General features: G+C 40.2%; 2 protein-coding genes across 9 annotated transcripts in view; one reads left to right on the top strand and one right to left on the bottom strand.

The window, feature by feature from the left end:
* Positions 1-13,227, bottom strand: part of LOC308246765 (gamma-secretase subunit APH-1B-like) — a 159,885-nt gene that overhangs the window by 132,260 nt on the left and 14,398 nt on the right. The window contains exon 6 of one of the 5 annotated variants that reach the window (XR_013960432.1): positions 8,344-8,636. The exons of 3 other annotated variants lie outside the window; for them this stretch is intronic. The gene's annotated coding sequence lies outside the window, so the exon portion shown is untranslated. Of the gene's footprint in view, positions 1-8,343; positions 8,637-12,123; positions 12,263-13,227 lie in introns of those variants that run through there. One more of the 5 variants, XR_013960433.1, reaches the window with a different exon arrangement.
* Positions 1,803-12,287, top strand: RPS27L (ribosomal protein S27 like). 4 transcript variants are annotated; one of them, XR_013960434.1, is made up of 5 exons: positions 1,803-1,905; positions 2,723-2,831; positions 3,460-3,570; positions 4,669-4,798; positions 11,767-12,287. XR_013960434.1 is itself a non-coding variant. In XM_080665153.1 (4 exons), exons 1-4 carry the CDS (start codon positions 1,900-1,902, stop codon positions 4,695-4,697), a joined length of 255 nt encoding a protein of 84 aa, XP_080521279.1. In that variant the 5' UTR covers positions 1,803-1,899; the 3' UTR covers positions 4,698-4,861. The 4 variants fall into 4 exon arrangements, 2 of the variants coding, with proteins under 2 accessions (XP_080521279.1, XP_080521280.1); XR_013960435.1 differs by lacking the exon at positions 11,767-12,287 and adding an exon at positions 6,002-8,236; XM_080665153.1 differs by lacking the exon at positions 11,767-12,287 and having other exon boundaries at positions 4,669-4,861.

The following is a 13,227-nucleotide window of genomic DNA, read 5'->3' on the forward strand; positions in this document are numbered from 1 at the left end:
GAGGGGCTGCGGGCAGTTGGCAGGCCGGCCCCACCCCCAATTGGGGTGGGGGGCCAATCTGGGATGGGGCCTGCCAGGGGGAGGGGCTGCAGGTGGTTGGTTGGCTGGCCCCGCCCCCTGGTCAAACTCCAGATTGAACTCCTGGTCAAACTCCTGGTCAAAGGGACAATTTGGATATTAGCCTTTTATTATATGGGGTACTTATCCACCTGAAAATATTTATTAATATTTAAAATATTAAATATTTAAAAACCCAAACCTAATTCCAATTTAGCATATGGATGAAAGGAGGATATATATTCATATGAAGAATACTATGTGCCTATTAAAAGTCATAATTAGGAAAATGTGTAGTAACATGGAACAATGTTTGTTATACAGTAAGTGTGGGGGATGAAGTCTAAAAAGGAATATGCACAAGATATCAATTATGTTAAACAAAACCCAAAACAAACCTATTTGTAAGTGAATAAAGAAATGTTTGGAAGGACATAGGTCAATATGTTTAAGATGTTTATCTCTGCACAGTAATTTTAATTTTCTGTTTTTCTGCATTTTCCAAAATGTGTATTATACATATTTTATTTTTGCAAATAGAGAAATAGGTGATTAAGAACGCCTACTTAGGACCATTTTCTGGTCAAGCATCTCCCTGATTTCTTAGCTTTCAATCACATTCCCTCACATCCAATCCCTCAAGCTTGTCCTCCTCATCAAAAATCCTATATAATAAAAGTCCTATATAATAAAAGCCTAATATGCTAAGTGGCCTAATATGCTAAGTGTCCAGTCGTCTGTTCAACCAAAGCATAATATGCTAATGGTATGCTAAGGCCACTCAACCTCTGGCTATGACTATGCACTGACCACCAGGGGACAGACCTCTGACCCATAGGTTAGCTTGCTGCTGGGATCCGGTGGATGGGGACTGAGCAAGACTGGCCAGACTCGCCCTGGAGCCCTCCCCCATCCCTCCCTGGCCCCATCATGCACCGGTTGGGTCCCCTGCCTGGCCTGTACCCTCTTGCAATCTGGGACTCCTCAGGGGATGTTGGAGAGTTGGTTCCGGCTGGTCTCACAGGCCAGGCCAACTGGTCGTGCACCAGGCCTCTAGTATTTTATATCCGTGAAGCCAGCCTCGAGTTTTTTTCAGGCTGGAGTTGTCCGCTCTGGAAAGTGCATGCTCCTCAGGGGACAGGAAGGAGCCTCTAGTGAACAAAGCCCCGCAGCGAATTGGCAGTGAATCGTGCTTAAAAACTTTTCCAGGGCAAAGCAAACCCAAAGCACAGCTTCATCCCACAAAGAACTTAGTACTCAGTACTCGGTGCCTTGGAAGCCGGATGCACGAGTATAGGAGCCTCTTTCATAATCTCGCTGGCATAGGTTAACAGTTTTAATTAATATTATTGTTTTTAGTACACAAAAGAACAGAGGACGGTGGCCTAGTGACCAGCGGCCCAGCGTGCCCGCCCCGGTGGGCCCGTGGGGTTCCGCGCCACCGCCCGTACCCACTCCCCGCGGCCTACGCCCGAGGGGCTTCCCGGCCGGGCACACCCCGCCGGGCCGACCCCGGGCACCGCTGATCCAGTGCGGAGCCCTACGGCCGGCGGCCCGGCCCTGGGCCCGTTAGGTTTGCGGAGCGTGGGGCCGCGGAGCGTGGGGCCGCGGGGCCTGGGGCCACGGACTGGCCCGATGCTCGGACCCCCCTAGCCCCGGACCGCGAGCGGGGCCCCAGCCGCACCCCACCACCGAGAGGAGCTCCTAGAGCGGACAGCCCGCGCCGCCCCGCCCCCTCCCGGCCTCCTCTCCCCCGGAAGTTGGTGCTGCCACCCGATCGCGTGCTGCTCCCCTGGGTGTCGCCTCGGAGATCGGGACGGGCTGCGCTGCGAGAGGATCAACATGCCTGTGAGCTGTTTACTTTCGGGCTGGGGCTGCTCCGTGCGCCGAGGGGCCGGGGCGGGTTGGCCCGACGCCCCGCGGACCTGGGGCTCCCTGCGGCTCGCGGCCACGCGGTCGGGATCGCGCGTGGCGGACTTGCTGGGACTTGACGGGGCGGCGCGCCTGTCCGGCCCTGCGGGGCGGGGAGTGGGGGAGGCTCGGCCGCCCGGCGCCGCGCGCTGGAGTGGGCGGCGGGGAGGGGACCGCTCCCGGAACCTAACCTCTGGGTGTTTGGTGGGCGCCCGCGAGGCTGTTTCTTTTGAGTCTTTGGGGCTCTCTTTGAGTTCCGTGGTTTTCGCCCCCTCTGCCTTGTCTCGGAAGAGATTTTCTGCCCGTTTCCTTTTTAAAACCGAACTTCGTTGTTGCAACTCCACCAAGGGCGGTCACGCCTCAGCCACGCGGGGCCCCTGTCGGGTCAGATGTTGAACCCTGGTTTCCACAGACCCTCCGCGATTTGGAGTCGCGGCGGGCCCTGGGTCGCCGTCACGTCCTTACTGAGCACCGCGGTTGTGTTTGTATTGGAGATGATATTCAGTTGAGCCGAGGTGAACCGGGTGAACCTCACCATATGTTTCCCGGTGGTCAGAGAGCCGCGGTACCGGGACCGGAAGAACGCAAACATTACAAAAAGTACTGATGAGAGTTGACAACCTTTAAAAAATAACACCCGAGGTGTGGCCTCTGCGGAGTATGTCTGTGATTTTTGCATGTATATTTCACGTATGGTCAAATCTGCCAGCGTTGTGGTTTCATTCTAGTAGTAATAATATGCTTTTTTATTCAGTTGGCTAGAGATTTACTACATCCGTCCTTGGAAGAGGAAAAGAAAAAACATAAAAAGAAACGGCTAGTTCAAAGTCCAAATTCTTATTTTATGGATGTAAAATGTCCAGGTAAAGTTTCAAATTCTTTCCTAATGAAAATTTCTATGGGAATTGCTAGTGTGGAGTGTATATTTGATACTTTAGGACCCTCTGTTGAGGAGAAGTGGGGTTACAGAATTGGATATTTTCATAATAAACGTATTCAGACCACTGTAGAAACATTTGGGGGGTGGGGTCTAAGGGGTGAGGGGTGAAGATGGGACTCCAAAGGGAATATGACATTTGATTTACTAAGTCTTCAAGTTGATGAGATGATGAGCTTTCTTTTTCATGATGCAATGAAAAGTATGTTGATTCTTTAGTGTAAAGCTGTGCTGCCAGTATGGTGGTGTGGTCATTAGCTATATATGTGGCTACTGAACACTTGAAATGTGGCTGGTCAAAATGAAAATATTCTGTAAGTGCAAAGTACACAGCAGATTTTGAAGGTGTAGCTTCCCTCCCCCCACGTATTGGTTACATGTTGAAATGATAATATTTAACAAGTTTGTGGCTACTAGAAAAGTTTGTTACGCATGTGGCTTGCTATTGCACAACACTAAAGTAATTAATCTTTTACAAGGTCTTTACTAGAAGTATGTTGAACAAGTGCTGTGTATTCTTCTGCTTTTCACTTTTAACAGTGCCCTTTTTCTAGGTTGCTACAAGATCACCACGGTGTTCAGCCATGCTCAGACAGTGGTTCTTTGCGTAGGTTGTTCAACAGTGTTGTGCCAGCCGACAGGAGGAAAGGCTAGACTCACAGAAGGTATATCACTTAGCATTTTCTAACCCGTGGTGAGATTTCATGATTGTAAATGTCTCTATCTTTACCAAAAGGCAATTTAAAAGAAACCTTAAATTTGTGATTACCAAAATAATTTTGTCTTTTCATTGTATACTCTTTCAGTAAAGAGTGTCCTTTTCAATTTGACCTTGCAAAGAACTCCTTTGAATATTATTATTTTATTTTTTTTAGGATAGAACACTTTATTTTGCTGTATTTAATCACTTAGTTTGCCTAACTTGGGATATTAAACATAAATGGAGCAAAAGAATAACTATATACAATAGGACATCGGTTTTTTAAAAACAGGATTTAAAAAATTTCTCTTGTAGCCCTAGCCTATTTGGCTCAGTGGATAGAGTGTGGGCCCGTGGATTGATTTCTCTTGTAAATATTTTGTTTCATATGTATATGGTACATAAGACTTAAGACAGTTTTTATCATTGCTAGCTAAGTAACAGTAAATATGTTTAAATGCTATCTCTGAGTACTTAATGGTTAATACAAAAAATCGAATTTTAATCCATTTCATGCAATAAGAAAAAAATAATTACGTATATAGTTTTCTGTAGTACTTGTAGACTTAGCATACTTTATACTTGAAATTTGCTTGTGATATTTTGGGGAGCTGTGAATTCTGTTGTTCTCACTGGAAGAGTTATAAGTGGATTGGCAACAGATTCAAGATCTATTTAATATGATCTGGTAAGATATATAAGTATGAAGTCAACATACTTGCAAGATTTCCAAAACCTTTATATCATGCCAATATTAAAGTTTTAACTAACAAATTCAGGTTCCTGGTCTTAAATAGACTCCATTATAGCATTTGAGAAACAGGAGTGACAGTTATAGTCACATTAGAGTAAATTCAAATATAAATGATTTATTATAGCAAATTTTTGGTATGAAAGGATAAATAACCTAAATATGAATATTAATGTAATATTCCTAAAATACAAAGTTTTTACTTGTGTTTTTTGCCATTAATACTATACCAAAGGAAAACAAACAAACAAAAATACTATACCAAAGATAGAACAGACTTGTGTTTAATATGCTTTTGTAATTCCATTGCAGGGTGTTCATTTAGAAGAAAGCAACACTAATGATCCACACAGCTTCCTGAATTTGGGTTATATCACAAAAAGCCTTATCAGTTTAATAATTCTAGTTAATCTACCAGGATAATGTAATTACATTTAATTTTGTAAGTATACAACAGTGATCTCCTATTTTGGTGTCAATTTTTCAATAAAGTTTTGATTATGGGAAAATTACCCCTTTTTCCTTTTTTTTCAATGTGTGCATGCTATACATTAATATATACATTGTTAATTTGGTTTAAATGAATGGAGCTAAATAATTACAAATGGAAAGAAGTCCATTTGTTAATTCTAAATATAGTTTTGCTATTATAATCATGGAAACGCATTTTAGAAGTACATGTTTAATTTAACAATCACAGTATAATGCCTTGGATTTATATGGTCCTAATATACAGCATAATTAGGACTGTGTTGGGGGTCTGAGTTATAGGAAGCTCCTTTTGGGATAGGAAATTTGAGAGGAGGAATCAGAAGTATCATGATTTACCCTAGGATGTAGTGACGGGATGGTAGATGGTATTGAATTCTCTGTTATAGACAGATAAGCACTCCTGACTGCACATGTGTTGAGTGGCTCTGGTGTCTCATTGTCATTTTTATAGTTTATGAAATGGTCTGTGGAGCTAGGAATTGGGAGTGTATCTTTCCTTCTCTAGCCACAGTACAACTCCTCATTGGACTGGGAAAATAACTCCTCTATTTTGTTAACTTTAAGGCAGGCATTTAGATAGGTATTTCCTATCAAAACCTTAAAAATATCTGAAATCCGAAAATTACTTCTGCAGTAATGTTTACATAACATCAAATGCAGATGAAGGAAGAAATTTTTAAAAATTAAAAATTTCTTTATCCCCCTCTCAATAAAAGAGGCATATAATAGTATATACCCCCAGTTTGAGAGATGGATCCTTTTAACATATGATTCATATATCATACTGAAAAACTATGGAAAGTTTGGGGTGCATTTAAAAAATGGAAAAGTAGATAACACAGCGGTTCCCATACTTTCTTGGTTTATGGCATCTTTAGAGTCTCAGTAATTTTTTCATAGAGTTCTATGGTCAAAATGATACCTAACAGCTACATTTATTAAGTAGTTAGGTTCTAACAACTTAGGTAGCCATTTGAAGAAAATGATACATGTAAATTAAAAATGATCATTTTTATGTAATTCTTAATCATAATTATTAATGGAATGGGTATGCATTTTGGGCACTGTACAATTTCTCAAAATTGGGATCAGATTGGACACAGCCATCCTCATTGCTTTCACACTGATTTTTGCCTAATACTTTTTATCACAGCCATGGCCCCAAACCAACTTCGCAGAGATATGACGTCATCAAAGGGAATGTAGTGCCAACTAATGTAACTACCTGGAACTAGAATTTTGCATGACATTCAAAAGATGTCAAGTACCAGTGTTTTTTTCTGTGGTGCTCAAGGCACCTCAGCTTGCACAATTTGGGAACCTTGGACTAGAGGGAGCAGTGGGGGTGACAGGCTATTGATAAGGAGCAAAACCTGTGATAACTAATCTGGAGGGCAAATCCCTGAAAATTTCCTTGGAAATAGTATTGAAAGGAAGTATTGTACTTTATGTATTTATTGGTTGATTCTTGTCTATGCCCTGACTGGGAATCAAAGCCGAAACCTTGGTGTATCAGGACGGAAAGTATTGTACTTTAAAGAAAATATCTAAGGACTAAGTTATAGAAATACTTGGTATTGGGAACTGAATGGCATATTAACTTTTACTTCATTATTAATCTAAACAGTATTACTAAGCTTGGAAATACTCAATGGAACACTAAGACTTTTCCAAACTTCATGATTTTGCCCTATACATTATTATTTACTGAATGTTTTTCTTTAATATTACTACTTACATTGACTGTACTTTTTTACATACATGTGTTTTTAAAGGAAATCTTATCTCCCATAAATTAAAAACAAAACAGTTACATAAAGATTAGTAAAAATAAAATTAAATTCTTGGCTTCTGACCTCATCAGATGACAAATGGTTTCTTATCTGGTTGCCCCTGTGAGTCATCTGATAAAGTTATAATTTTTAAAAAAGTATGATAAGATACCACAAAATTCAACCTTTTACAATGTAAGATTCTACCCCAGATTTGAAAAGTGAGATTGTGGAAATATGTCTATAATTTTCCATGGAAACAAGCTTAAATCTTTGTCTGGAAGGGTTACAGTTCATTATTGCATTTTACAAAGAAAGAACATTACTTTGATAGAAAAATGGCCTCATCTTGTAAACTTTTAGGATTTTATAGCTATATTTTCACAACTATAGGCATAAAAAATTATATCAATTTAAGATATTTGCTATTGATCCAGGCTCAAGTAGCCTTTGAATCTTGTTTATAAGGGGATACAGAAGTAATTTTCATAGTTTTAACTCTTTTACCTATTGGCTTAGTCCTGCACTGCCCTCGTCCCCTCTGGTAGAACCAGGTCTACTGTTATTTTCTTGCCTAACACAACCTCACCTTAGGAAAATAGGGAGATAGTTGTGTCAGACTTAGTTAAAAACCTATATTTAAAATTTTCCATAGGGGAGCAGTTTTAGTTTTGATTATTCTACAGGAACAGAAATGGGAGCTGCCACTGCCTTCTGGACCCAGAGCTCAGCAGACATCAGCTTTAGTCCTGCTCAGTGTTCTGTGTTTGTATTCTTAAGTCCATGAATGTCTTTCATTTTCTTATTTCACATTTTAATCCTCACCTATTTATTGAAATATCAACCCGTTGCCTCCCATACGTGCCCTCCCTGGGGATCAAACCCACAACCTAGGTATGTGCCCTAAATGGAATTGAACCCATAACTTTTTGGTATATGGGACAACGCTCCAACCAATTGAGCCACCTGGCCAGGGCACTTATTTCCCATTTTATATATCATGCTATGTATTTAAAAGAGTGGATGCATAAAAGCATGACTACTATGTCATCCTTCATATCAATTTGTATATTAATGTAAAAGGTGTCATTATTTTTATTTGCAGCCAGATTTACTAATTAAAATCCCAATATATATTTATTTTTTTGCCTTTTATTGGATCTGTAAATTTTTTGAGACTTTTTTTCTATCTCATGGGAAGGCAAGATAATGGTTAAACAATTTTTAGAGTCAGGTATACCTGGATTTGAAACAATTTCAAATGGTCAATGGTTGTGTGATCTTGGGCAAAAGGAGGTGATTAATTTCTACTTAATAGGGTTGTTTTGAAGATAAAATGAGACAACATATACAGAATGCTTAGCACAGTGCCTGACACAGAGTGCTGTTAATAGAATTTAGCCTGGTCAGAGTGGCTTAGTTGGCTGAGTGTTGTCTTATGCACCCAAAGGCTGCAGGTTCGATTCCTGGTCAGGGCACATACGTAGGTTGCTGTTCCCTGGAGGCAGCTGATTGGTGTTTCTCATGTGGATGCTTCCCTCCTCTCTATGCATGTCCTTGGGTGAGGATTAATTTTTTTAAAAGTGTTTATTTAAATAAAAAGATCTTATCTATTCAAGTACTCTCAAGTTCTACTTTTTCGCCCAAATTATTTACACACCTGTTATCACACCAGAGTATAGTTGTGTTAACTATTGCTGCAAAGCAAGCCACCCCAAAATTTAGTGGCTTAAAATAATGATTTATTATTTCTCATGATTCTGTGGGTTGGACTCACTCATGTGGCTGCATTCAGCTGGAGGCTTAACTGCTTTGGAAGGTCCAAAATGGCTTTAGTCACATGGCTGGCAGCTGGTGCTGGCTGGCAGCTGGGGCATCTCAGTTCTCCAGGTAGCTTCCCATGTTCCAGGAAGCTATTAGAGCTTCTGTATTCCATGGCAACCCTGGGGCAGTGTTCTTAGAGGGTGAAAACAAGCTTGAAGGCCTCTGGAACTTGTGCATCATTTCCACCACATTCTGTGGGTCAAAGAAGCCACAAAGTCAGCCCAGATTCAAGGGTGTGGACAAACAGGTTCCACCACTAGTTGGGAAGAGCAGCAAAATCATGTTGCAAAGGAGAAAAGGGGAATGGGGAGAATAAAGGATAAAGGGGGCCAAATATATAGTGATGGAGAATGATTTGACTTTGGGTAGTGGGCACAAAATGCAATATACAGATTATGTATCATAGAAATGTACACTTGAAACCTGTATGACCCTATTGACCAGTGTTACCCCAATAAATTTAATTTAAAAAATTACCATTATATTTGATTTGCTTTTAGTCACATATCTAATGTTTAACATTTAAAATAACATTAAAAATAGGTATGACGTTTTTATATTTATCAAAGAGAGCATGTATTGAAAAAGTTTACAAACATGAATACAAAATCTACGATCAGGAGAAGCAAGAAAAAAAGAGGTGAAATGGATCTGTTTTAGAAAGCAGCTTTTTTCATATTTCAACCAACTTAGAGATCTTCATCTATTTACCTTTATATATTAAAGTGGAAAGTGAAGAAACAGGCTTAGGGCTCAGAATGATAGAAAACCCTCCTTTTATTAGTGTATAAAAAACAATTTCCTTTTGAAATTTTCTGAATTCAGTTTAGTTTCCAATATACATATGTATGGCTGTTACAACAAAATTTCCCATATGTCCACACTACAATAAGCTATTTTTGGAGCCAGTCTCCAAGATAGCTCTCAATGATCCCTACCTCTGGTATTTAGCCTTTGTGTAGTCGTCTCTCAAACTGAATCAGGGTTGGTCTGTGTGACCAACAGAATTTGGCATAAGTGATGGTATATGACTTCCAAGTCTACATTATAAAATACATTGTGGCTTTTGCCTTTTTCACTCTTCACGCAATCTGAAGGAAGCCATGGAATAGCCAAGCATACCTTGGAGAGGCTCATGTGATGAAAAACTGAGACCTGCCAAAATCCAGTAAGTAAGCCCTTGTGCCTATAGCCACATGGGTGAGCCATCTTGGAATCAGATCCTCTAGACCAGTGGTTGGCAAACTCATTAGTCAACAGAGCCAAATATCAACAGTACAACGATTGAAATTTCTTTTGAGCCAAATTTTTTAAACTTAAACTTCTTCTAACACCACTTCTTCAAAATAGACTCACCCAGGCCATGGTATTTTGTGGAAGAGCCACACTCAAGGGGCTAAAGAGCCGCATGTGGCTCATGAGCTTCAGTTTGCCAACCACTGCTCTAGACCCAGTCAAGCCTGATTTTAAACTATATTAGAAAGCTACAGTAATCAAAACAGTATGGTACTGGCATAAAAATAGATCAATGAACTAGAATAGAGAGTCAAGAAATAAATCCTCCTTGCCAAAACCGGTTTGGCTCAGTGGATAGAGCGTCGGCCTGCGGACTCAAGGGTCCCAGGTTCGATTCCGGTCAAGGGCATGTACCTTGGTTGCGGGCACATCCCCAGTAGGGGGCGTGCAAGAGGCAGCTGATCGATGTTTCTCTCTCATCGATGTTTCTAACTCTCTATCCCTCTCCCTTCCTCTCTTCCTCTCTGTAAAAAATCAATAAAATATATTTAAAAAAAAAAAAAAAAGAAAGAAATCCTCACTGATACGATCAACTAATCTACAACAAAGGAGGAAAGTATACAATGAGGGTAAAGATAGTTGCTTCAATAAGTGGCAGTGTGAAAACTGGACATATAGTACCAAAATAAATTGGACCAACTTTCTTACACCATGTACAAAAATAAACTCAAAATGGATTAAAGACTTAAATGTAAGACCTGAAACCATAAAAATGCTAGAAGAAAACATAGACAGTAAATTCTTTGATGGTCTTAGCAATATCTTTTTGGATATGTCTCTTTGGGCAAGGTGAACAAACAAACAAAAAGTAAACAAGTGGGACTACATTAAACTGAAAAGTTTTTACATAGTGAAGAAAAACATCAACAAAATAAAAAGACAACCTACTGAATGGGAGAAGATAATCATAAATGATACATCTGATAAGGAGTTAACCTCCAAAATATATAGGGAACTCATACAACTTAATGCCAAATCCCCTTCTCCCAAACAATCCAATTAAAAAGTTGGCAGCAGTACAAGTAGCCATTTCTCCAAAGAGGACATACTCATGGCCCACAGACATATGTAAAGATGCTCAGCATCACTAATCATTAAGGAAATGCAAATCAAAAACACAATGAGATAAGCAGTCAGAATAGCTATGATCAAAACATAAAAAAATGAGGATGTGGAGAAAAAGGAGCCCTTGTGCACTATTGGTGGGATTGTAAATTGGTGCAACCGTATGGAAAACTGCATGGAGATTCTTAAAAAAATTAAAAATATAGCTGCCATATGACCCAGCACTTTCATTTCTGGGTATTTATCCAAATAAAATAAAAACACTAATTCAAAAAGATCTATACACCCCTATGTTCATTGCAGCATTAATTACAATAGCCAAGATATGGAAGCAACCTAGGTATCCATTGATAGATGAGTGGCTAAAGAAGTGGCATATATGTACAATAGAACATTATGCAGTAATAAAAAAGAATGGACCTAGATGGTATTATGCTAAGTGAAATAAATCACACAGAGAAATATAAGCACTATTTGATTCCACTTATATGTGAAATCTAAAACAACCAAAACAAATTAATAAACAAAACAAAACAGGTTCATAGATATAGAGAACAAACTGATGGTTATCAAAGGGGAGGTGGTGAGGGGATTTTTAAAAAAGGAAAAAAAGAGCAATATTTGGAGGTTCCTACTGAATGAGATTTTCTCTATTTTACACATTCAAAAAGTATGTATTTTCATCAGAATATTTTATTTCAAGAATTAACTTTTTTTTTCAAAAAGTAAATACAATATTGTTACTTCCCTGAGTATAAAGAACTAACCCTACAATAAAAGACAATTACAAAATTAAACAATTAGAGGTACATATTTTCTGCATTCAATTATACTATATTACAAATTTATTCTTAAAAACCTCATGTATTTTGGAACTTTAGTTAATGTTTAAAAAAGCAAAACAGTTCATTTTGCACCTGTGATGTTAAGGCATGTCTGATCTGTCTTTATCAAATTCCAGAGCAATCTTTAAAGCAGTGCTATTGAGTCCAACAGACTGCATGTTGCAGATGATGGAAACAACTATTCCTCTTGGAGGAACCTTGTTACGTACAGATTCTGCATCCAGTTCTTCAGGAAGGACCAGCAGGACACTACTGGCACCCACGGCACCTCCAGTATGTGAGGCATAATGCCGTTGCTTCCTACAAGAGCCATATGTTTGCTTCTTTTCCACGACACCCCATGCCATTGCATATTTACCCTCTTTATCCCAAGACATCTCTGTGTTAGGGACTGGTGTCCAAATCGTAACCATTGTTTCTGGTTTGAGATATCCAGGCAAAAGATTTTCATTTGAGTTCTTAAACAGCCCGACTTGGTAACCATACAGCATAGCATTCCCAAATTTCAGAAGGTCACCCACTGTAGACAGAAAGCCACCACCAGCCCACTTATAGGAGTTATCCACGTAAGGTGTGTTGACAAGATGTCTCTTTTTATTGTAAACATAAAATCTAAAATAAAATAAGAATGGTGATTAAAAATTTAATAGTCTATTATTGACTTTACACATGAAAACGAATAGGAAAATGTACATGAGACAGATTGCATTTCATTGTAGTAATCATACATTCGCAGGAACTAACCACTAATTTTCAGTATGATTCAGATCTTAATGAAATACAAATAACTGAGTAAACTACTCTAATTGCCTTGTGAATTAAAGCATTGAAAGTGGGTTGATTTTTCCATTGTCATGCTTGCCCATACTAAGTGTATCAAACTTTAGCTGCAAAAAATTTAATGATTAAGATTACACATACCCAGTCAGCATGGCTCAGGGGTTGAGTGTTGACCTATGAACCAGGAGGTCATGGTTCGATTCCTGGTCAAGGCATATGCCCGGGTTGTAGGCTCGATCCCTAGTAGGGGGTGTGCAGGAGGCGGCCGATCAATGATTCTCTCTCATCATTGATGTTTCTATCTCTCTCTTCCTCTCCCTACCTCTCTGAAATAAATTTAAAAAAAAAGAGAGAGAGACACGGAGAGTATAAATAGCTTATACTCTCACTAGAGGCCTGGTGCACAAAATTTGTGCACGGGGGTGGGGGTGGGGTCCCTCATCCTGGCCTGTGCCCTCTTGCAGTCTGGGAGCCCTCAGTGGACATCCTTCTCATAGTCTGGGACTCCTTGCTCCTTACCGCCCGCCTGCTCACTGCTCCTTACAGTTCAGCTCACTGCTCCTTAGCACTGCTGTGGAGGCAGGAGAGGCTCCCGCCACCGCCACTGCACTCGCCAGCTGTGAGCCTGGCTTCTGGTTGAGCAGCGCTCCCCCTGTGAGAGCACACTGACCACCAGGGGGCAGCTCCTGCGTTGAGTGTCTGCCCCCCCCCCCCCCCCCCCCCCCCCCCCCCCCGGTAGTCAGTGCGCGTCATAGCAACCAATCGTTCTGCTGTTTGGTCAATTTACATATTAGGCT

Source organism: Plecotus auritus (assembly GCF_963455305.1).
Source record: "Plecotus auritus genome assembly, chromosome: 1".
NCBI classification, from domain to species: Eukaryota; Metazoa; Chordata; class Mammalia; order Chiroptera; family Vespertilionidae; genus Plecotus; species Plecotus auritus.